This window comes from Mesocricetus auratus, unplaced genomic scaffold (genome assembly GCF_017639785.1).
Source record: "Mesocricetus auratus isolate SY011 unplaced genomic scaffold, BCM_Maur_2.0 Super-Scaffold_100707, whole genome shotgun sequence".
Classification (NCBI taxonomy): Eukaryota; Metazoa; Chordata; class Mammalia; order Rodentia; family Cricetidae; genus Mesocricetus; species Mesocricetus auratus.
In genome coordinates, this window is record NW_024429269.1 from 7,417,241 (window position 1) to 7,441,970 (window position 24,730).

At 43.9% G+C, this 24,730-nt stretch overlaps 1 protein-coding gene across 5 annotated transcripts in view; it reads left to right on the plus strand.

Annotated features, from left to right (window-relative positions):
• The first annotated feature begins 1,711 nt into the window (after positions 1–1,711).
• Tnfrsf19 (TNF receptor superfamily member 19) overlaps positions 1,712–24,730 on the plus strand; it is an 86,336-nt gene continuing 63,317 nt past the window's right edge. The window contains exons 1-3 of one of the 5 annotated variants that reach the window (XM_040740580.1): positions 1,712–2,041; positions 20,378–20,470; positions 23,795–23,905. In XM_040740580.1, the coding sequence (XP_040596514.1) occupies positions 20,393–20,470; positions 23,795–23,905 (189 nt within the window). In that variant the 5' untranslated portion in view covers positions 1,712–2,041; positions 20,378–20,392. Of the gene's footprint in view, positions 2,042–2,124; positions 2,276–10,854; positions 11,009–20,377; positions 20,471–23,794; positions 23,906–24,730 lie in introns of those variants that run through there. The other 4 variants (XM_040740582.1, XM_040740578.1, XM_040740581.1 and 1 more) reach the window with 4 other exon arrangements.

The following is a 24,730-nucleotide window of genomic DNA, read 5'->3' on the forward strand; positions in this document are numbered from 1 at the left end:
TTTTCTGTCCTGCCCCATCCTGCAGTCATTTCCAATTAATCACTCAGAGGCTTAATATTAATTATAAATGCTTGGCTGATGACTCAGGCTTATTATTAGCTAGTTCTTACATTTAAATTAACCCATATTTCTTATCTATGCTTTGTCACGTGGTTCATGGCTTGTTACCTCTGCCTTGCTTCCAGAGTGACTGGTTGGCATCTCTCAGACGCCACCCTTCTTCTCCTATCGCTCTGCTTGGATTTTCCACCTGGCTCTATCCTGCCTTGCCATAGGCCAAAGCAGCTTTATTTATCAACCAATGAAAGCAACACACATTCACAGCATACAGGAAGACCATCCCACAGCAACAGCATACCCAGTGCAACTGTGGATATGGACCCCATGCCATGGGACAGCTAGCTGACCTCAGGGAAGAGTCTTGGCCTTCTTGGAGATAGTTTGTTCCTGTTTTCATGAGTCCCAGGAGCTGTTTGTTCCTGTTTTCATGTGTCCCAGGACAAGTGTCTCAGGGTGGCATGCAGAAGTATGCCTGCTAGTTCAAGGGTGTGGGGCCAGGTATGTGGTTCAATTGGTAGAGTGCCTGTCTAATATGCATGAAGCCCTAGGTTCAGTGCCCATAACCACATCAACTTTGTGTAAGTGCATATCAATAATCCCTTCATTTAGGACAATCAAGAGTTCAAAGCCATCTTTGACTAAACAGAAAGTTTCAGGCCAGACCCTGTCTAAGATAGATAGATAGATAGATAGATAGATAGATAGATAGATAGATAGATAGATAGATAGATAATATATGAACCCTGTAGGTCTCCGGTAGAACTTGTATCAAAGATGAATCTGGTTGCAATTTCTTAGCCAGGTCCAAACTGTGGGCCTTGACTGAGAAGATGTGCAGTGATTGCAAGCAAATTCTTTCCTCTAACTGTTTTGTGAGTTTTCCAGTGCCCAAGAGCTGTGTGTGAATTATGTCTAAGAAGGAAGCATCCTTAAAACGAATGTGTTTTGTTTTTTAAGGATCCCAAATTTAGAATAAAAGGTTTCTGGCCCGGCACTCAAGAGGCAGAGGCAGGCAGATCTCTGTGAGTTCAAGGCCACCTTGGTCTCCAGATCGAGCTCCAGGACAGCCTCCAAAGTAATGCAGAGAAACCCTGTCTCGAAAAAAATAAATAAATGAAATAAATAAAATAAAATAAAATAAAGAGGCTTCTGACCCAGGCGTCTGGTGAGCTTGCGGTGGTCTCCTGATAAATTGTAGCTTGCGCTTTCTCTATTTAATAAAAGCTACTACTTGACTGATGCCATCTGTAATAATTCATTTCACCAGGAAAGTTCTTAAAGACCGTCACAGTGTGTGTGTGTGTGTGTGTGTGTGTGTGTGTGTGTGTGTGTGTGTGTGTGTGTGTGTGTGTGTGTGTGGTGGGGGGATGGGCGTGTGGGGGTTGGGGATCAAGCTTTTAAAACGTTTGCCTGCGACCCTGGCTGTGTAAGGCAGGTGTTCGAAGAAACGGCCTAATTAAACACTGCTGTGGAGCTCTGAACAGTTTCGGACACCCTGCACTGGTGGGACTTCGTGCCTTTTGTGACAGGCAGCAGTCCGATGCTATCTTCAGGAACTCGCACCGGTCCAGGACCTTGCGTCCCAGGAGCACAGCGGTAGTAGTCCTAATGTGTCCCTCCCTGCCAAAAGACACAGTGCAGGGCTGTTGCGGGCGAGGCACAGACCAACGCGACTAGAAATCAGTCTGGCTGGCTTTTCCCGACCAGCCCCACGGCACGGCATGATGTCATGGGAGCTGCCACTCAGCGAGATGAAAGGGATGCGGCACAGTCCGCTGGCACTAGGCAGCCGGGCTGGGGCACCGCGAGAGAAAGCTGCGGATCCAGCGGCTCAGCCCAGGCGGGGGAAAGCCTGCTCTCCAGAGCCGAGGCAGAACAACGTGGCCCACGTTTAACAAAAGAACGTGTGGCCTGGGAGACGGAAGCCCGGCTAAAAACCCGAGGGTAGCGAACTTTCTAGATCTGCGTGCATAGTGAGTAAGTAAGTTCATTCATCCTTGGCTTTGATGCGCAGCAACTGATCTGCGATCAGATTACAGGCACTCCATCTCCCAGCTCGCCTGCCTTTGATCTGCGCGGGTAATCCATTTTCCTGGATTTGAAGTTTCGTCCGGGCTTGCGCCCACACACATTTTTGGGAAGGTAGAAGCGCGTTTGGCGCGGAACTGCTACCACGCTGCCGAAAGAGTGGGACTGGAGCACAGGCGGGTAGCAGGTAGGCGTTTGTGTGTGGTTGGAACTTTCGCTGAGTTTTTCTCGCGTGTTCAAAATAAAAATGGCTTTCTATCAACTCCCGGCAAGCATGCCTGTAGCCAAGTCCTGCACCAGGCTGCGTGCAAGTGAGACTCAGTTTGATTCTTGATGCAATTGTTTCGCTGTTTGCACAAGAGTTTGCGATCTGTCATGCAAATCTTACTTGGAAATGAGTAGTTCAAACAGGACAAAAACAGCTGCGTCAAAGATTGTTGGAAGTAGGGGGTTCAGACTGGAACTGGGCTGAAAACGACTTTATTTAGCAAACGGTGGGACTTGGATGAAAACTCTCTCTCTCTCTCTCCCTCCCCCCTCTCTTTCTCTTTCTACCCCCCTCCTTCCCTCCCCCTCTTCCCCCCTCCCTCCGTCTCTGAGCAAAACTCATCTCTAGCAATACTATCAGTTTATTCTCTGGCCTCCAAATACACACGTGCGTCCTTGCCATTTGCATTCCCAAGGGAACCTCGGCAAGGCATTTGAGATTGAAGCCTTTCAAGTGTAAAGTGGAAGAATTCAGAAACAGTGAGGGCCAAGCTGCCCTAGGTCTGGCTAAAAATACGCAGTCTCTGTAACCTTTGAAAATAGCTGGAGCTTTGTTTACAGAAACATTCACGAGGTTAATATTCTTAAATTAACATTTACTCTAAATATATAGTGACAGCTGTTGGGAGTTAAAATTTGCCAACTGTTTACCAAAACTATCTGGCAATCAACAGTTATTATGTTACATGAAGTATTTTAGCCACATTTTCACTTCAATTAGTGCCCTGCAAAACTAAATTATACAAGGCACTGAGCTTGCCAATTAACTGCAAGTTGTGAATTCATCACACACACACACACACACACACACACACAGACAGAGACACAGAGACAGAGGCAGACACACAGAGAAAAAGAGGCAAAGACAGGCACACACACACACACACACACACACAGACACACAGAGAGAGACAGAGGCACACATGCACACATTTTTATACTGGACTGAAGGCTCTCAGGAAGGTGGGAGCCAGAGTTCTTGTACCCACATTAGCCTATTCTAACGTTTCAGCCCTGGGTTTAGTTAGTGAAATGCCTTATTATTGTCATAATGGTCTGTTTTATGTTAGCTGGGCAACAAAGGAATGTAAATGATAAGAAAAGTTAATCTGGATTCTGAAGTTTTGGTGAAAAGTCTAGAGACTCGGGATTCATTTTTCTGATCCAATTAATTAAATTATTTTCACAACTTTCATGTTGACAGTAGGACACTTTGCATGTTTGGGTTAATTTTAAAACCTTAATAGCTATGGAGTGGAGACTGTTTAGAATCAATCATGGCAGAGTTACTAACTTGTGTTTAGTTCCCTTTTTTTTCTTTTGGAAGGGGGTGCTGCCAATCATGCTTACAACAGCCTGATTTTTAAACATTTGGTTAAAAGGTTCTCTCCAAATAATAATAATGAAAGCAGTATTTTAAAAGTAATAGCAGAGGTAGTGTGCTTGGAATGTGCTGTCTTGGTTCAGTTGTGGAGCTCTGAGAATGTTCTAATGACTGTTTATTCTGCTGCTAGGTTCATTTTAACAGACAGACTGTCCTCAGCTCAAAACAAAAGGGAGAATTAGCAATTATCTGATTTATTTAGGCTTTGTAGAAAACTAGCTTGGGCAAGTCAAGTCCTTGAAAATCCACTTCAGTGCCTGAATTAATTCAGTTAATTGTTTACTCCTTGTGTCTTTGTTGGGAACTGAAACCTAGTGCATTTGGTTTTAAAGAGAAGACTGTTCCTATGGCACAGGGGTGCTTCAAAGAGCCTTTCTTAATTAATGGCCACAAATGCCCCTGCTGGGGATTTAGTAGATATGTCCGAGATGGTTCTCCCTTACAATATTCCATTTTTTTTTTTACAAAGCATTTCCTATCTCTTGCTTCAATGACTGCTTTGTTCCTGCAAAAAGGCCAAGTCTTCAAAGGACTCTTCTGGTCCTGATGCTGCCACTAATTAGCTCTGTGACCTTACGAGAGCCTGCACACTGTGTAAAGTGAGGGGCTTGACAGAATCATTTTCTTTTCCTGGATCGAGGACCACTGGAATCACATATGGCGAAACTGAGACCAGAAAGTGCTCTCTATCTTACCTAAGACCATGGCTGACTTTCTGAGCCCTCATGGTCTACTTTCCAGTTGCTTAAACAAATTCACTGTGGGGCTGGCCAGAGAACAATGTAGGTTTGAAAGAAATAGCTACTTCCTACTATAATCCCTTCCTTTGTTCCCATGAGAAATATGTCAACTGGATCTGTTGGAACACTTCCCAACTCTTCCTCTCCTTCTGGTTTTCTAAGTATTTCTGAGTTGTCAAAAGACTTGCAGCGGTCATTTCCCTTTACCTTTTACCTTGATATATGTATGTATGTATGTATGTATGTATATATATATACATATATATACATGTTTAGTTTTTATGTTTTTTTTTTGAGGGTGGCCTTCTGCCTCTACTTCTGAAATGTTGGGATCACAGGCATTTTCTACCATGCCTGTCCTTAACATTTAAAATAATTCTCATATGTCAGTGATATATGGAAAATGTGTGCATGTTAGAGGCAAGGAGATGGGGGAGAGGAAGGGTATATACAGAAGTTGGTATTATATAAATGCATCTTTATGTATTTAAAAAGTGGTATTTTCTTAGGGGGTGTCAATAAGATCCATGAAAAGTTTAATAGCAAATTAAAAAATATTGCTTCTAAATGGGGATTTGCCGTGGAATTTTATGGAAGTTCTGTTTGTAAATTCCATACAGCCTGTCCCACTTAAGTGTATTGAAAATCATGACACTCATCCTCATGAACTCTTCTGCTTTCTCATAATTTTTTTTTATTTTGGCTATAACTTTTACCTGTCTATTGCTTTCAAAACCAAGTAGCTAGCTGTCCTTTGTATTATTTCTTTTTTTTAAGATTTATTTGTGTGTGTGTGTGTGTGTGTGTGTGTGTGTGTGTGTGTTTCTCGCCAGAAGAGGGCACTGGATCCCATGGAGCTGGGTTTAGAGGTGGTTATGGGGCAGCCAATGTGACCTAAGCTCTGGGATCTAAGTTTGAGTTCCCTGGAAGAACACTGTCCAGCCCCTGTTGTACTCTTTCAATCTTAGAAAATTTCATGTAAATCTTTATGGGTTGTTACTTCCATTTATTATTTCACTATTTAATTCACTAATTATTGATGTAATAATATCCAGCATTCTAGCCACATGGATAATATATTTCTAAAACTTTTATCATTTATATTAACAACTAATAGAATTGCGATTTCCCCCATTATATGCAGAGGAAAAGTGAGTCTGAGAGGAGTTGAGTTACAAGTTCAGGGTCACAAGATTAATTCAGTAAAGAGCAAGTGTCTATCTAACTTCAAATCTTACATCCTTTGTTCTCAATCTAGGCTGTTCTGCCAGTTACATAAAGCTGAACTCCACTGTGAGCAAACACTGTACCTAAAATTTTGGCCAAAACAAACAGAACAAAATGGGTCCTATTTTTGTCTTTCTTTGGATATATTTCCTAAGAATTAGCGGGCCTAGACTCTCAAGTCGCAAAGGGACTCAAAATCTTTCCTTTAAGAGTGGGCTGAACTCAGGTTCCCACTGCCACTGGCAGGCTGACACCGCCCCTGCAATGGCAGTGGCACTCCAGGCCACTCTGGGAAAACTTAGGGTTCTGTGCTCCTCTCAGGAGGGATTCTTTAACTTGTGTTTGGTTTAGAGGAATGGATAAGACAGATGAAGAGAGGAAAGCAGGAGCCTCCCTGGAGTCTCCTGTGCCGTCTCCCTCATACCCGTTCAGTGTGGAGTTGGCTTGTCCAAGGCTCACAGCCTAGACTGAGAAGGTGCTTACTATTGTCACTCGAGGTGACTTCAGTCTTTGATGAGAAGGGAAGGAGAGGCCAAGGGGAGGTCAAGTGACTTTAAGAAGCTTTTTCTTCCAACAATAATATGCTTGCTTCCATCCTGTTAGCTGTCCCAGTAGACCAGTAACCCAACAGCCTTGCGCCATGGGCTGTGGCCCAGCCAGCCTGTCCTTTAATCTAGCCTTGTGTGGAGAGCAAGTGGCTGGTCATCTACTTGGGAATTAGATGTCATGAACTCATGGGTATCAGTTCAAGGGCTCCAACTTGAAACAAGTTTGCCTGTGAATGTTACAAGGTTGACCAAACAGCCTCTTTCCCCTTTGTGTAGATGTTTTAATGGTATGGTAAAGATTATTTTAGGATTGGGGAGCCCAGAATTTGATCTTGGCTTGATTATTAACTTACTGTGTGACTTTGAAAATGACTTCCACCTCTAGGCTTCAGTCCACTCAACTTCCCAGTCTAATTGGTAGCAATGGTTGTTATAAGTACTTGTTTGGGGTCCTGAAGAGATGTCTCAGAGGTTAAGAGCATTGGTTGTTCTTCCAGAGGTCCTGAGTTCAATTCCCAGCAATCACATGGTGGCTCACAACCATCTGTAATGAGATCTGGTGCCCTTTTCTGGCATGGAGGCAGACATGTAGCCAGAACACTTTATACATAATGAATAAAAAGTACTTGTTTGGAGTGCCACCCCTATTTTATTGCCTGTATTTACAAACTTGTTTATCATTTGAGAATTGCCCTTCGAAATTAATTAATCCAACATTATTTGAAATACATTTTATTTATTTATCTTGTGTACATGTGTATGCTGCAGAGTGGTGGTGGTAAGCACGTGCCACAACATGTGTGTGGTGACCAGAGGACAGCTTGCTTGAGTCGGCCCTGTCCTCCTACCATGTGAGTCCCTGGGCTGCAACTTGGTAGCTAAGACTCTTCATGCCATTCATTCAACTGATTTTCAATAAATGTCTACATTATACCACATGCTGTGAACTAACCTGATAAAAATCTACTGTTCTCGTGTAACTAGCATTCTAGTCCATTTTCCCATGGAGTCATGTTTTATGGTGGAAACCCCAGAAGTCAGGCAGCTTTCCATGAGCAATGAATAATTCTAGTGAGCCAGCCCCGTCTCAGGGAACGGTCACCCCTGAAACTTTCCCCCAAGACATGTTACTTCAATACTATTTCCATTTTGGGTGAAAAGATCCTAAACAAGAGTGTTCTATGACACTTGGACATTGTCAAACCTAGATGTAGCAGCCAAGCATAGAATCTGGCTATGGGGGTGTATGCTAGTAAACCCAGTGCTCCAGAGTCAGGGTTGAGAGATGCTGCAGACTCAAGGATACATAGTGGATTCTAAACCAGTCAGTGCTATGCAATGACATAACAGGACCCTATATCAAATAATAGCAATAAAACCTTCCTTAAAACTAATCTTTAGGCCGGGCAGTGATGCTGCAGACTCAAGGATACATAGTGGATTCTAAACCAGTCAGTGCTATGCAATGACATAACTGGACCCTATATCAAATAATAACAATAAAACTTTCCTTAAAACTAATCTGTAGGCCGGGCAGTGATGGCACAAGCCTTTAATGCCAGCACTCAGGAGGCAAAGGCAGGTGGATATCTGTGAGTTCAAGGGCTAGCCTGGTCTACAAAGCTAGTATCAGGACAGCTAGGGTTGTTACATGGAGCAATCCTGTCTCGAGAAACCAAAACCAACCAAACAAACAAATATTTAAAACAGTACCTCTTTCAAGATCCCCACAGCAACTTGGCATTTCCACTTAAAATCTCGGCTATTTATTGACAAGATCCAATACTTAAGGAGAGGAAAATGTTCCCAGCCCTAATCCAACGCACAACCTTCATTTTGAAGGAGCCTAGCAATCTCTTCTCTTTCTCTCTGATTTTGACAGGGTCTCACTGTGTGGCCCAGGCTGGCTTTGAGCTTACAACCTCCCTGCCTCAGTCCACCGTGACCCCACATTTAGCTAAATCTTGTGAATCTTTTGCGAGGGCCATGGGTGCTCAATTGTGAGCCTTAGTGAATACACAGTGCTGTTACTGGGTCATACAAACACTCAAGCGAAGCAAAGGGGGATGCTGTTTAACTTCATGGGCATCTAAGGCCTAGAATGCAGAGGCTCAGTGTCCCTTTTCCTATTATCAGTTGTTATTTTAGTAATTTACTGTCATTTATTGACCAACGTCCTGCCCGTGAGTGGTGCCATTTACTAAGTATGGACTCTGCCAAGTACTAGCTTAGGAGTTTTAATACTTGGTGTTCTTTATCAACCTCCAGATGAAGGGAAATATCCAGTGGTTAACTACTCCAAGGTCATACAACTATTGGGTGCCAAGTTGCCATTGAGACCAGATTGTTTGATCCTGAAGCCTGTGTGTTCACAGTTGGGTCTCTCTGCACAGTGAGCTAACAAGCTAACTGGCAAGATCAATCGAACACATGAAAGGATCCAAGAACTAATGAGCTGAATAATGGGTTGGTGTCTCAGAGTACAAAAGGAGGTCACACAGGACAGCAGCACTTGGCTGAAGTCAGAGAAGCTTAGTTCCTGGTCAGCAGATTAAATTCCACCCAAAACCATTGAGCTAGCATCTGTTCGAATGGTTGATGCTATCGGAGGCACAAGTTGGAGAAAATCTGCCTCTTCTCTGGAAGCGTTTTAACTCCTTGAGGAAGAACACTAAGTCCACAGGTCCTCTGGCCACAAGGATTGTGACAAGTGCCAAATTATCACAGACCTTGGGAGGGAGGGAATAGAGTTGAGGATTAGGGGGAAATGTGGGATCCAAGACTTCCTGAAATACGAGAAAAGAGTCAGGGAGGGAAGCAAGATGCATGAGCATGAGGAAGCTTCCAGAACTCAGAAAGGGCAAACTCAGGACACAATTGAGGCCAGGCAAGCAGACCAGTTTGGTCAGAATATAAAGCAAGAGGTCTAGAGGAAGATAAGGCTGCAAGTGTAGGTGGAGCTCAATGTGGAAATCTTTACATGCTAATCCAAGGAGTATAGACATGCCCTCTCCCAACAGTGGCAGTTCGGGAAGACAGACCACAGGCTGAGGGGCTTTGCTCCTCATTCTGGGGGGGTGGGGGTGGGGGTGGGGAGACACTATACTGTGGAGGAGGTGGTGGGCAGGAGGAAAATGAACAAGAATAGTGAGTGCCAGAGATCTTACAAAGGAGGAAGCTGAGGTTTACTTTGGTAAAGAGGAAGGACTACTACTCTGGGAGGCTCTGGGCTATCAAGAAAGTAAGACACACCTTCAAGGGATGGGGGCGCGGTGGGGAAAGAAACGATATAGGGATTGCTTCACCTCCATTAGCCAGGTGCTCAAGAGGTCAGTGACAAGCCCCCTTGCCTTGACGTTCCAGTAAACTCAAGCACATTCACTGTAAGCCACCTAACAAACAAATCATTCCTGTGATTTACATTCCAGATGTGTTACACTCAAAGTCTCCACCTTTAAAGTGGATGTGTAGGAGGGGTAAGGTTTTCTTCACAGGTGCCTAGCACTTCCAAGTGTTGTTTGCGGTGGGTGTCGGGTCATAAACTGTGTTTTGGGAGACTGATGATAAAAGTCACTCACTTTTAGATTTGCTCAACAAGCTATCCCAAGAAGCAAATTCCATGGGAAGAGAAACACAGTTGACTTGAGGAAGGTCGTATCAACAAAGAAAACAGCGATATGCCTCTGCGTCAGAGTCAGGCAGTTTCTTGGATTTGAGGACCTTAGGCACTGAACCAATCACTGAACAGCAGGGCAGTGATGGCTTTCATTCCTATAGCTCAGCACAGACCTATCTTAATACAAAGTGGGTACTTTTCACCCCCTCTTCCTAAATGCTCAGACTGAGGCTCGGAATTACAAATGTTGCCTGTCAGTGGGCCTGAACCTGCCTTCTTCTAATGTCTCCTTCCCATGGCCAGTGGTTCAGGTTTAATGGTGATGCTAGCCCCTGGGCCTGGCTCCTGAACAAGGAGGAATAAGCCTTGGTAGTCTGGCACCCTTGGCCCCACCCGGGAGGTATCATGCAGTGAGCTGGTCTTGTTTGTGAGCTGAGTTCTCACAGTCTTCAGTGACCCAAGCTGAGGGGTCACAACTACGGGTCTCCTTCTTCTGTAGCCTCTCCTTGTGAAGGAAAAGGCTCAGGGTGGGGTGTGATCCTAGGGAAATATGCCTGGAGGGGAAAGGAAACTTCCCTTCCTGCTCCCAAGGAAACCTGGGGGGGTCTTCCTCCTCTGCTCACCCTGCATCCACTGTCCCTAAGCAGCCTGATGCGGGCGGGGGACGGGGGGGGGCGGATGGGGGGGGCGGGGTAGCAGATAGGACGACAACGGATGGACCCATAACTACAGCTCAGGGCAGGGATTGGGAGAGCCAGGTCATGCCGGGCCATAGATGTGGGGCAGGTGAGACCCAAAGGGCATCAGGGCCTGGGTAGGGGCATGGTGACAGATTAGAGACTGGAGCCGTCAGTGGGAGTAGCTAAATTTGGTCTGGAAGCGTGGTGAGGTACCTGGATTAAGCTCCTAACCCCACAGGGACTAACGAGAGGCGTGGTGAGAGTCTAAGAGGAGAGCGTGGTGGGGGCGGGGCTCCCGGCGAGCAGGGGCCGGGCGGGTTCCGGCCGTGGCGGTTGCCGGGCTACAGAGCCGAGTGGCGGCAGGGCTGCTCTGGATCCCGGTGCAGCCCAGCGCTCGCACCCCACGCCACCGGAGCCTCGCACTGCATTCGGGCGCTGCTGGACAGGACAAGAGGAAGGTAGGTGTCTCTGTAACTTGACTGCAGTGCTGCGGGGCCCAGCTGGCCTGGAGGATCCGAGCCGAGGGGAGGTGGATGCCTGAGGCAGGAGGGCTCTCAGCCGAGGCGCACGTGCGGGGAAAAGCGCCCTGGACAACCAAGTCACTTGGGGCGCGCAGGGGAGGGGGTGAGGTGGGGGGGGGGCGACAGCGTGAGTGACAGGACTTAGCTAGGGTCTAGTCCGTGAAGGATGTGTTTGTAAGGCACATGTGCGTGTGCAGATCCCGCCTAGCCCATCCACTCTTTCGCTTGTCCAGAGTCCCAGGGCGAGCCCCAGAGCCCCCAGCTGGCGCCCACGCCCTGCTGCGCAACTGCGGCGGAGATGGCCAAAGGGAAACATTTAGAAGACCCATCTGTAATCCAGAATCATTCTCATTGCGTGCAAAAAGGATTCTTGAGTGCCAGAGTTGCTAGTACATATGAGCAGTGCATGTCATGGATTGAAGGAGAAGAGCCAGCTCTCACGGGCTTGTCAGCGCCCCCTTGCCATTTCTTGAACTAGAGTTTAGTTACGTTATCTCATTATTCTATTCTGTTATTTCGGGGGGGGGTGTCTCTTCATGTAGCTTAGGCTGGCCCCTAAACAGCTGTTGCTCAGGCTGGCCTTGAACAGAATCCCCCTGCCTCAGCCTTCTGAGTACTGGGATTACTGGATGTATTCTTGGATCTCAAGTGTGGCGGCATTTGAAACCTGTGATCAGTTTTATAATAAACTAACAACTAAGCCTACAATAATAGGACTCAATTGGTAAACAAAACTATAAACACTATTGGGTCTTTCTTTAAGTGAAACAGTTTAATTCAATTTATTTATGAAGATGTGTGTGGTTTTTTGTTTTTGTCCTTTGACAAGGCAGTTTATACACTCAAGAAATGGGTATTATTAGACATGGCTTATGTAAACTGAAGAATTTATTTTTGTGTTGCCATTTCATGATCAGCTTTTTATATGCGCAGGGAAGAGTACATTACATTAGTTTAGGATTTACTTGGGATATTTTCTGTATATCTAGAGGGGTGAAGAATTAAGTACTAATGTAGAAGACAGTTTTGAAGTATTCAGAGGTATGGATAGCAAAAATGAATTTTTCTTTGCATGTTGAGTGGTGTGAAAGGAATACGAAATATTTTTAAAAATGTGTTGTGAAAATATTGCCTTAGCATTAGTGCATGAAGCATTACCATAAGCTCTGTAAGTTATTTTTAATCAATGAAAGTGTCTTAAGACATCTACTTTATTACCATTGCTTCATGGCTTTATTGACTTTAGAATTTTCTTTTCCATAGTAGATATTAATTCTTGAGATTAGGTATGCTAGTATTTTCTGGTACAATTGTAGAAATTATTTCTTTGGTGGGAGTGACTAATGATGAGTTCCAGCTAGATTCTAATCTGAAGCCAACAGATATGAACTCTTATGCATTGGAAATGGCAGTAACTACAGTGTATAATGCCTTTCCCAGTAAAAGACTTGAATGAGGGACATTGCTAATATGCAAGGGTGTGTGTGTGTGTGTGTGTGTGTGTGTGTGTGTAGATGTGTGGAGGCCAGAGGACAATTGAATATCTTTATTACCAATTGCCTTACTCCTTTGAGACATGACCTCTCATTGAACCTGAAGATTGTTCTTTCAGGTAAACCACCAGAGAGCCGTGGCCCACCAGCCTCCATTCCCCACACTGGGTTATAGGAACTTGTGACCACACCTTAGTTTTTTTTATTAATTTATTTTTTACATTCCAATCCCAGTTCCCCCTCCTTCCTCTTCTCCCACTCCCCCTACTAACCCCTACTCCCATCTGCTCCTCAGAGAGAGTAAGGCCTCCCCTAGGAAGTCTACTAAGTCTGTCCCATCATCTCCTTGACACACCTTGTTTTTTGTTTTTGTTTTTTATGTGGGTGTTAGGAATCTGAACTTGGGTCCTCATGCTTGCAGAGCAAACATTCTCACCTACTGAGCTATCTCCCAGACTCCTATTTAAAAATTTAAACATTTTTATTTTATGTATGGATATTTTGCTTGCATGTGTGTCTGGGTAACATGTGCATATAGTACCTGCAGAGGCCACGAAATGGCATTGGATTCCCTGGGACCGGAGTTACAGATGGTTGAGAACTGCCATATGGGTGCTGGGGATTTATCCCTGGTCCTCTAGAAGAGCAGCCAGTGCTCTTATGTGTTCTTAACCACTACTGAGCCATCTCTCCAGCCCCTAAAAAGAGTTTTTAGCTCCTCAAAAAGAAAAAAAGAAAAGAAAAAAAGTCCAGAAAATTAGTAGAGATGATGAAATGATTCAGAACTTAACTCATGTATATTTCAGAATTTCAAATGAATTATGCAAGCAAAAACAATGAATGGCTTTTGATTGGCATGTGATTTTGCATATTCTCCTTAGTACATTAATGTAATTTACTAGTCACAGAACTTAGGGAACTTAAAGCATGTTTGAGACTTTAAAAACGCATGGAGGAATTGAGCTAACACTCATGAGAACTTCCTTCTCCTTTGCTTATTTAAAACTCCAAACCCAGGCTTCCTTTAGTTCAGTCCTCCTGACCAGTTCCACCCCAAAAGTCGTAACCACAGCACAGTCAGAAAGCTCCATGTATCTGCAGTCACAAAATTCCAAATTGTTTTAAATCTGACAAATAAGTATTAAAAATCAAGCGTTTAAAATTCTAGACAAAACCATCAAGTTCTACCAGGGCCAAATCCAGCTGACTAAGAATGTCCTCCTAGAATAAGTGTGCACGCCAAAGGAGTGAGTCACCAGCTGCCACAGAGTGGGCAGAGGCTACAGAACAGTTAAGTACATGTGTCCCACAGCAGGTGACTAGTGGGTGTCCACAGGCTTTGTGAAGGAAACTCCAGCTGAAGAAAAAGACAAAGAAGGCAGTATGAACAGAATTGTCTCTGTTAGCAGGCTAAGCATGGAGTCCATTCATCATACTTTATTTGTTGAAAGTGTTTACATTTGAAAGTAAGATGTTTAAACAGAACTGGGTTATCTTCTAGTCCACACATCACAAAGCTTATACGTTTTAAACTATGGGATTAAAACCCAGGGTTTAGAAAGAAAAGAGTCATCCATCAGCAGTTATATGAGGCTTCGATTATTGAGCGTCTCTTCAAAAAAAGAAGAAGAAAAAAAAACTTAGATGGGTCTCATGAGGGAATTCTAAATGAGCAGAGACAGCCTATGAAGGAGGATACTCCAAATGGTATAAAGACCTTTTGGAATCCGCTCAGGCTTCCTTCCAAAATAAAAATTTAAACAGCTGTGGCGTAGGGATGGCTGTGCACAGTTCCGAGAGCAAATGTGTGTGAGCTGTTGTTGCCAATGATGCCGTGTTGATAAACATTCAATAGACTTCAGAAAAAGTAAATGGCTTATTAATGGTGTATTTGGTGAGTGAACATTTTGAGAATTCTGACATCCCCCTAGAGCAAACATGATTGAGTTCACAACCCAAGAAATAAGAATTCATCTGCGAAACCCTACTGTAGGTTAAATCCTGTTAAAACAAAGCAAACGGAACTAACTAGAAGCCTGACAGTGGCCCTTGTTGATTTTGAACTTTGTTGTGTTTGGCAGCAGGAAATCTTAGCGCTTGTAAAGTTTTTAGTCGCAAATGTATTGTTATTTGGAAGAGAAACCCCTCTTCATTTCCCTTCCAGTGTGCACATTCCTCTCAACCTTAACATACCTCTGCAAGCTACCTAAGCTGCCAGGGATGCCAGCTCCCTTGCGTGAATAAGGATTTTCTGAATACAGTGAAGTTAGGGTGCGATTCAGAATAGCCACAGGCTGAGGCTTGATGTCCTTTTGGAAAACAGTGTCTTAAATTTCCGCTCTTCTGCTAGCGTGTGGGACTAGTAGTGTTTCTAAGCCACTGCTCCCCTGTCACAATGTGAGCATTTGCATTTATCACATTGGCTTTATGTCCCTGGAGATTTTTATAAGCAGCAAGCTTGTGGGTTTGCTTTAATGTTATCCCATTTCTTTAATTTTCATCTTATTGCTTATGTGGTGGCTTGTGCTTATACGTTCTGCAACAGAGTGGATGAGGCAGTAGGTTTGCTATGAGTTGCCCTACATAGTGACACTCGATTTCAAAAACCAAAAGTAAAAATAAAATAAAACAGACGGAAGAAAAAGAAAACGAAATGATTTATCCTGTAAAAGATTATGAAGGCTATCCTAAGCATCCCTAGATTCGAGTGCTTTGATAGTTTACCGGGTTCAGTATAAAGATGGCTCTCAGAAATATTACTTATTGTTTAAGCTAGGATGATAAATATCAGCTTTTCCTTCTTAGAGACAGTTGCTAAATGAGGTTCATCATCCCTGGCCCAGAAATGCAGAATTGGAAATTTGCCAAAATCTGAGCCCAGTTTGACAGACAGACTTAGAGTCTCCTGGGCATTGCTTTCTTGAGCTGCTGCCTTAAGGCCCCTTTGCCCATGTGCACGTGGCACAGGCTTGGTTTCTTTGTTTTTTGTTTTGTTTTCCAACAAGTGCCAGGGGTGTGCATCTACAGCACCTGTTATATTTCTGCCCCTGCCAAGCGAGGCCAGTTGGGACACATCTGCATTAGTGCCCATTCACTTGAGTGAGGGAGCCGAGCCACTTGGTGTGTAAGAGTCTCTTCATTGCAGCCGGCGCGATGTGTGCCAGCCCTGCACTCCAGACTCCCCTACCTTCATGCTCTGGCCTACTTCTGACACCATCAGGCTGCTGGGTGTGGCCGCAGGCAGGCATTCAGGCAGGAGCGCTGCTTCTGAAGTGGCAGCCAGAGCAGTTTCTCTGTATCTGTTCTGTAGATGCGGATGCTGGGAGGTTGGAAGGTGTTTCCAGCATGGACATTTTGAGAAACTACAGAATCTTCAGACTTACAGGCTGTCAGTAATGTGTGTTTCTGGGGCTTGAAGAGTTGATGTCAGATACATAGATTCCCTGAAACATAAATGCATTATTATCTGTCTTTGAGCAGAACCCAGAGTGCTAGAGTTTTAAAACAATTTCACAAATAGCCTTTTTAATTGCCTTGATTTTATTTTAGATATTATTAACATTAGTTATGTCATTATGTTTTCCCTTTTCTTTAATGAATACCAAACAATTTCATAAGGAATCTCATTTTATTCTAGGAAATTCAAGGTCACACTCATAACACTCCACCAGTGAAACTGTTGGTCTCTAAAGTGCTCGTTGGCCTGGGTATAAATGGCATGTAGAAGAAAGTGATGCCTACTGAGCTGTGAGCTGCTTCCAGATGTACCGCGTTAGCAGCATTCCCACCCAAGGCACCCCGTGACTCTTCACTCAAACCGGGTTGAACAAGTAGAAAAATGATTAAATGTGCTGTTTTCTTACTTGTCAGCTGCTTTGTTGAAGCAATTCTGCTTTCCTCAACAATGCAGTTATACAAGGCTCAGGTCTGCAGGGACATGACAGCATATGGAAGACCCTGTGTGGGGTCACCGGACAGGAATTTAATTTGACCTCCTTTGGTTCTAGTAGTTTTGACTTTCGACGTTTTGCTTTCTCTTCCATTCTCCTTAAAAGTAAGGATGAGCAGCATGCCTTTTATAAACACAGGACTTGGCTTTTTGCGAACTTAAATGGTAAGCAACTAGTTCTTGCTCTCCCCAGGCCAAACTCTGATTCCCACAGTGGTCTGGCAGGGGATGAATCTTCAAGGACAATTGTCCCATGCAAAGTAATTTGATGCTCAATAAAAATGTCATAACATAAGGGAGGGGAATAAGTAATGTGAAGAGGAAAGGGAAAGTAATGGGGAAGGATGTTTAAATGGAGAGAGGGGTGGGAAGGTTGGGCAGAGGAGGGAGTTGGGTGAGAGATGACTATCACTAAGGATGTTTGAAAAAGCCATATGGAAGCCTACTATTTTGTAAGCCTTCTACACACACACACACACACACACACACACACACACACACACACACACGTTTAATTGGAGTTAGCCTACATGGGGATAATGTGCCTCCTAGAAGCTGTAGGTTGCTGAATGAAAAGCTCATTGGCTGGTGTAGGGTATCTCCTTTGAGTTGTTGGTTGCTGGCGTCCTAGAGACCTTCAAACAAAACTGGCTATGGCCATTGCTCTTAGCTGCCCACCAGAACTTGGTGTAAAGATACAAATGATGAAGATACCATACAATTTAGTCACAGTACATGGAAAAATCAACTAGATACTGTCCAGGAATCTTCCTTCCTGTTGACTGGCTTTCATAGTATGGGAAGGTGCTATGGGGATTGCTGAGGTGAAAGTTATCAACTGTCTTACCTAATTGGGAGCCCAGTGAACTCCAGTAACAATTGATGTGACAAGATATGCCTGTAGGTATAGTATGCCATGATATGGGGGTAACCAGCAATTATCAAAATATATGTAAGGCCTGTTCCATAATATGAAATGCATGCTTAGTATTGCAAATATGGACCCAAACCCATGGTTGGCAAGTTCATGGGCTCCAAAGGCAAAATGTATTACTATTCGTAGTCTAAAGGACATAGTAGCAAATGGCCCTACAAATCCATCTCTTCATCTATAGATCAGTTCAGCTCTCAGACCTCATTGGAGAAGTTTCTTTGTACAAATAGATGGCAGTTAACACAGAAATAGTTAATTCTCTGGCCATAGTACAGACAATAACTATGGGGGTTTCAGCCGCATTTGTATCATATACAATCCCACCAGGCTCAGAGACCATCAAGGAAGACAGAGTGGCAATGTTGTAAGAGCCAGAGGTGGGGACTGAGGTGAAAAAATTGTCTTCTGGAAATGACAGGACTACGATAGTAATGAATTCGCAGCAGCTGTACTAGCCTGTGCAAAGTCAAGCCATTCAGCACTCTAGCACGGGGAAGGCACCATAGGCCATCACCCTAACTGAGGACTAGTGACAGTTAATGACTTCTTGGGGAGGAAGAGTTGGTTTTCTTTAATCCAGTGGATGGCCTCTCACCCATTGGTACGTGGGCAGCACAAATTAGATTCAGTAGATTACTTTTAGCTTTAAAAAGACACAAAGTTGGGAGAGGAAGAGAGCAGAAGTAGGTCTGAGAGGAGTTAAGAGAAGGAGTGAGGTAGAAATATGATTGAAATGCATTGTGTGCATTTATGAAAGTCTTAAAGAATTAAAAAGTTTTTTAAACACAGTAACATGATGGACAGCAGTTGCTAATACTTTATAGTAGTTTCCATGTTCCAGAAACACCCTGTATCAGTGACCTCTCCCACTGTGCTGGAGGACTCCCTATCCTGCAGGGACGTTTGGCTTGTTCCCCACAGGCTAAGGGGCTTGTTCTTGTTCACAGAGCTGTTTTGCTGTTGTCCCTGCTAGCAGTGGGTCATGGAGCTCTGCCTGTCACTGATGGAAATTTATTCTCCTGGGTTTGGTTGAAGCAGACCTCTAATCCCAACTGTTTGGGAGACTGAGGAGATGAGTTTAAGTCATGCCTGGGGTAATTTTGCACAGCCTTATCTCAAAGTAGATAGAAAACAAAATCCTCTTAGGAAGGTAGGGGTTAGTGAGTGAGTACTCCCACATACAGAGCCAGGCAAAACTGTGCCTATGATCATACCAGTGCTGGGTGGCAGACGCAGGAGGCGCTCTGGGTCTTGCTGCCCAGCCAGTCTCAAAAACGGACCTGCTGGCTGAGCCACCTCAGCAGCCCTGGGTCTCTGCACTATGTCAGCGTTCCACAGCACGTCCCAGGGGTCCCCAGAGAGCCTTCTGTTGATCGTGATCACACATTTTTCACATCTCAGAACCATGTCAAGCAACAACCTGTGGTATATACTTCAAGGAATGCAATTCATCTCCTTAGCCACTGCCCCCCACTGCCCCACCTCCCCACCCTCATCCCTCCCTCTGTAGAGGCAGCAGCGCCAATGGGTAAGTCTGAGGTATGTTGGGGAAAGACGTGACCAAGAAGGTAAAAGGTTTGAATTCACCCACAATGGGTGTTTATTCAGAGCACTCGCAACAATGTCTTTCCCGACTGTGTGCCTGTCACAGGGGGCAGCTGGAGTGACACATCTGGGTCCCAGCACTCGGGGACCTCTGGCCTGGGTCTCAGCTCTGACTCCCTGCACTGGTCTTTCCACTGTTTTGATCGAGCTTTGTGACCCTGTTCCCATTCTCTGCTCTGGTTCTAACTAGTAGTTGGCATCATATCCTATCCCCATTACCTATGGAAGATTCCATTTTCAAATACACCAAACTGCTGTTTCCCTTCCTGGTGGATGGAGTCACCTGGGGAGGCTTTGCTTAAAATAAAAACAAAACAAAACAAAACAAAAAAGCCCATCCCCACAGATCTCCTCTCCTGACCTTTTGAACATCTGAGAAACAAACAAACAAGCAAACAAGCAAAAATAGCTTTGTTTCTACATTTAAAGGAAAAAATCATTCCTGGCGAAAATCAAGAGGCCGGGTTTATGTTTTATTGAAAGGTCAGGTCCTTGCCTCTCATTGCATCCCTTTTTAAGTGACATTTAGATGCCCTCAAATGAAAGCTTATCGGTCACCAGCCTCACTCTGTGTTGTGCAGTGTTGGGGAGGATTCACTCAAGCCCAGCCTCATATTTAGCATCTATTCCTGGGAGGAGGCCACGATCCCAGATCTGTGCAGGGTTTGCATTCCTACAGGGCTTTGTGTTGCCCTAGAACTGCCCCACTTGGGCTTTGCATCCGATCTGGATCTAACTGCAGTGTTACCTGGAACAGGTTACTTAGCCGTTTCTGATGCTAAGTTTCCCCATCTCTAAATAATGATAGTATTGAGGGTATAGCGCCGTGGTTCTCAACCTGTAGGTCTTGACCTCTTTGAGGGCTGAACCACATTGAGTGATCCTTTCACAGGGAAAACACAGATATTTACATTACACAGATTCATAACAGTAGAGAATTGCACTTATGAAGTAGCAACGAAATAATTTTATGCTTGTGGAGGTCACCATGACATGAGGAACTATATTAAAGGGTCACAGAATTAGGAAGGTAGAGAACCACTGCTCTAGAAGTCTCTGGAGTAAGCAAATTAGCATATATTACCCTGTTGGTCCCATCCATGCAGGAAAACCACACACACACACACACACACACACACACACACACACACACACACACACAAATAAAATGAAGTAAAATGGTTCTCTTAAAAGATAAGTAACACTCGGTGCCTTGTGTGTACAGAAAGTGGTGGTCACATCACTGTATAGTAAGTAGAGAGTGGTCCCTAAGACTTTGACTGTTAACTGTGTCTTCCTTCTTATCTCTGACTTGTACTTTTCAGGGATAAACACGTCTGATGAGAGCCATGGCTTTAAAGGTCCTGCTTGAGGGAGGGAGAGCGCCCCTCATCACCATGCTTTTCCTAGGCTGTTTGGTAAGTATACTCTCCACTCGTCTTTCTTTCCTATGAATATGGAGAAAGAATTCATATAGTGGTCTCAGGATTATGAGTGCTGTAATCCCATCACTCTAGGCTGAGGCAAGAAGATTGCAAGTTCAAGACTAGCCTGGGCTGTGTAGCAAGCTCCTTTCTCAGGACAAACAAAAACAAATACTACCAAGACTATTTTCTATTTATGAAATCATTATTTTTTAAAATCTCTTTCACATTATGCCTGCTCTCTTTTGTATTAGGTAGTGCTGCTTGCCACAGGTGTTGAAATTATTTCATGTAAATCTAGGTAAAGTCATAAATCTTGTCGCCATGTTACCCTTAGTGTTATGTTAGGTTAATGGCATTATTTTGGGTTTATGGGCATATTTCTATCATAATACACCCTAGAGCAGTGGTTCTAAATCTTCCTAATGCTGAGACTCTTTAATACAGTTCCTTTGTTGTGGTGACCCCAACCATAAAACTATCTTGTTGCTACTTCTTTACTTTCATTTTACTACTGTTATGAATAGTAATATAAATATCTGATATGTATAGTATCTGATAATGTGATCCCAGTGAAAAGATTGTTCGACACCTCCCACCCCCAACAGGGTCTTGACCTGTGGGTTGAGAAACACTGGCTTAGAGTCTAAGAAGACCATAAATTCTAAGTTGTTTTGTGAGATTGAATTAAGGGCCTTGTGCACACTAGGCAAATGTTATATCACTAAACTACATCACTAGATAAGATAGACTTTTTGTATCTGTCTTGAGTTAAAAAAGTGGTAAAGACGGAGAATTTTTAATGTTTTTGAAAGTGTGATAAAAGGCCTTGGAGGTACCCAGTAGAATTGACATCTATTTCATCTGGAGACATAATACGGACCTACAACTACAGAGTTATTAACTCTCGAGACAGTACCCGAAGTCTTGGAAGGTGAGGTCAGTGGAAGTTAAGTCAGCCTGGAGTCTGCATCCTTGAGGAAGCTATGAGGAAAAAGCTATGTAGCTATGAGGAAAGCCTCCTTTCTGGCCTTACAGTGATCAAACACCGAGTAAATGGCCTGGGACAGAGATAGAATTTCTTCCTCAAGATTACATTGATTTGGGGCCAAAGGGAAACTTCTATCTGGAGCTATGGAAAGTAGGGAAAGGGCCTGTTAGACCTCTAGCCCCAGAGGACTTTCTAGTTCTGAGCTGACCCTGGATTCTCCTTCCCTCCCTGGATTCTCCTTTCTACCCTGGATTCTCTTTCCCGCCCTGGATTCTCCTTCCCGCCCTGGATTCTCCTCCCCTCCCTGGATTCTCCTTCCCACCCTGGATTCTCCTTCCCTCCCTGGATTCTCCTCCCCACCCTGGATTCTCCTTCCCGCCCTGGATTCTCTTTCCTACCCTGGATTCTCCTCCCCTTCCTGGATTCTCCTCCCCTCCCTGGATTCTCCTTCCCTCCCTGGATTCTCCTTCTACCCTGGATTCTCCTCCCACCCTGGATTCTCCTCCCCACCCTGGATTCTCCTTCCCTCCCTGGATTCTCCTTCTACCCTGGATTCTCCTTCCCGCCCTGGATTCTCCTTCCCTCCCTGGATTCTCTTTCCCACTGGTCCTGGAGGTGGAGGCTTTGACTGTTTGAAAGTCCTGGTAGACATGATGAGAACCCTTGCTTCCTGAGGGAAGATCGGTCTGTGGTGTGCCATTATATGTATGTGACACATAGATGTAACAGTGGCTGTCCTCACAGGATCTCTAAAGATTTTCAGCTTTAATTTAGAACAGCAAAATGGTTATCAATGAAGTTAATGCAGGTGTCCCTGCTTAGAGTAAAGGGTTGAGCCGATTCCTTTCTTCTGAGACCATTAACAATGCTGCTCTATTTATTATTTCACAAGTTTTCATCCTTAGAACTTGTAAGTAAATAAACAGTAAAAACAAGACATTTCTGGCCTTCTTACATCTCAGTAGGTAACTGTTGTTTTTGTTATTCTTAGATAGGGCCTCCAGTTGCTTGTGATGGCCTTGAACATGCTACACAGCTGAGAATGGCCTTAAACTGCTCTCCCTGCCTGAGTGCTTGGGTTGCAAGCACAGACTGCCACACTCATATTGCGTGGTGCTGGGGATCAAACTTAGGGGTTCATGAATGCTAAGCAAGCACTCTACCATTTGAGCCAAGTTCTCAGTTTGAGAAAACCTTATAAATGTATTTTAAAAATTTTTATCTAAAATTTTTTTCAATTTTTGTACAGGTTATTATATGTTGAAGACACCTCCACTCTGCCTTCCCCCTCCTTACCTCTCTCCTTTCCATTTGTCCCCCTTATTACTCTAAACAACTTCACTTCTATTTTCATTTCTTATACAGACACATGATTTTATGTTACTATGAAAGGCAACATTATGTAGCTCAAGTTGGTCTCCAACTCTCTAGCCAAGGATGACCTTGAACTTCTGATCCTCTTCCTTACACCTCTCCAATACTGCCATTGCAGGCATTCACCCCACCACATAGGGTTATACAGGGCTGGGGATTGAACTCATTCATGCTAGGCAAGCGCTCTACCAAATGAGCTACATTCCCAGCCCAATACTAGCTTTTTAACAGAACATTGCTGTCAATAAGTAAGTAAGGGCCAGTGAGATGGCTCAGTGGATAGGAGCACTTGCCACCAAGCCTGGTGACTTCAGTTTGATGCCTGGGGCCCACATGGTGGAGAGAGAGAACCGACTCCCACAAATTGTTCTCTGACCTCCACACGAGTGTTGTTGACTATGTACTACATACACACACACAGATATATAAATAAATAAATGTAAGCAAGCAAGTAAGCAAGCAAAACCAAATAAATGAACAACAGCAACAACTTTTTAAAAATTTAAGTACAGAGATATCTATAGGAGAATCACAAGTTCCTGTGGTGGTGTGACTCCAACTCACCTGCATATGCATTGTTAGAGCTGACTATGTTCATACTCTTCTAAGATCATAAAAGGTTGGTTGGTTTTAATTCACATGGTTTCAGGTAGCAAAAGTCCTGGGTTCCCTGCAGGCCTACTCCTTCATCATCATCATCATCATCAGAGTAATGGATGGGGGTTATAGTTAAGTCTAGAACAAGGGGCCCTGGTTATGGGATGAATGGACATTCTCCAGGCTAAGAAGGATTTGTTACAGACTTACTTGTCCCCCAGACTCATTCAGAAAGCAGCAGTTCTTCTTAAATCAATGCCATGCTGAGGCAGCTTTTTACTCTGTCATTCCTTTCTTGCAAACAGCCTGAGGAGTGGAGTGAAGATAACATTTTGGGAACCATTTTTCTTTTCCAGTCACGTAAAGTGATTTGTGAAACTGGAGACTGCAGACAGCAAGAATTCAAGGATCAGTCTGGAAATTGTGTCCTCTGCAAACAGTGCGGACCTGGCATGGAGTTGTCCAAGGTACATACCAAGTACATGCTTGTATTTACGTATGACAAAACATTCTTTCAAACCAAATTCTTTTAGTTGATTGCTAGCAACACTTTGGGTAACAGGACAGAATTCTTGGCTCATTATGCCACTTTAGGAAGATATTATAGAATTCCCCTTTATACTTCTAATCCCTGTATCTTTTTGAGATAAGTAGAGTCTAACAACTAGAATTCTACAAATACTATTGGTATATATAACTTAGTATTTCACTGATAGAATATTTTAGGGGTTAATTGTAAAGAACCAGTATTCTACCTAAAGCTTAAAAGTTAAAACACAAATAACTAAGGGTGAAATAGGGAAAATAGAAATACCACCATTTCCTGAGGCTTCTTTTTCTTAAAATGAATGTTATATTGCTGGTCAGTCATGTTCTGAGTAGGGACGTGATGAGGCAGGCAAGGATATTGAAGGAAGTAAGCATTATAATCTTACCAGTGTAAGTGTCCATCACTCCCCAGAGCACTTCCCAGTGTGCATTTGAAATCCTACTCATTAAGAAATCCTCCTCACAGCTGTTCCTATTCCACAGTTTCTCCTCCTGGCCTCTTTGAAGCTAAACACCTATTTGTTTTATTTTTTGGTCTTTTGAAGATGTTACTAGTTGTGGGGAAATCGGTGCAATGTTTTGTTCTCAATAAACATCAAAGGCATCCATTAGGAAAGAGACAATGGAGTTTTGTTTTTATTGAAAGTGACTTTTAAAAGGAAAGCCCTCTTCCCTGCAGGGTGCTCTTATGGGTCATAGATTGTTGACCAATGATCTACAAGCATCAGGAAATAAAGCGATAC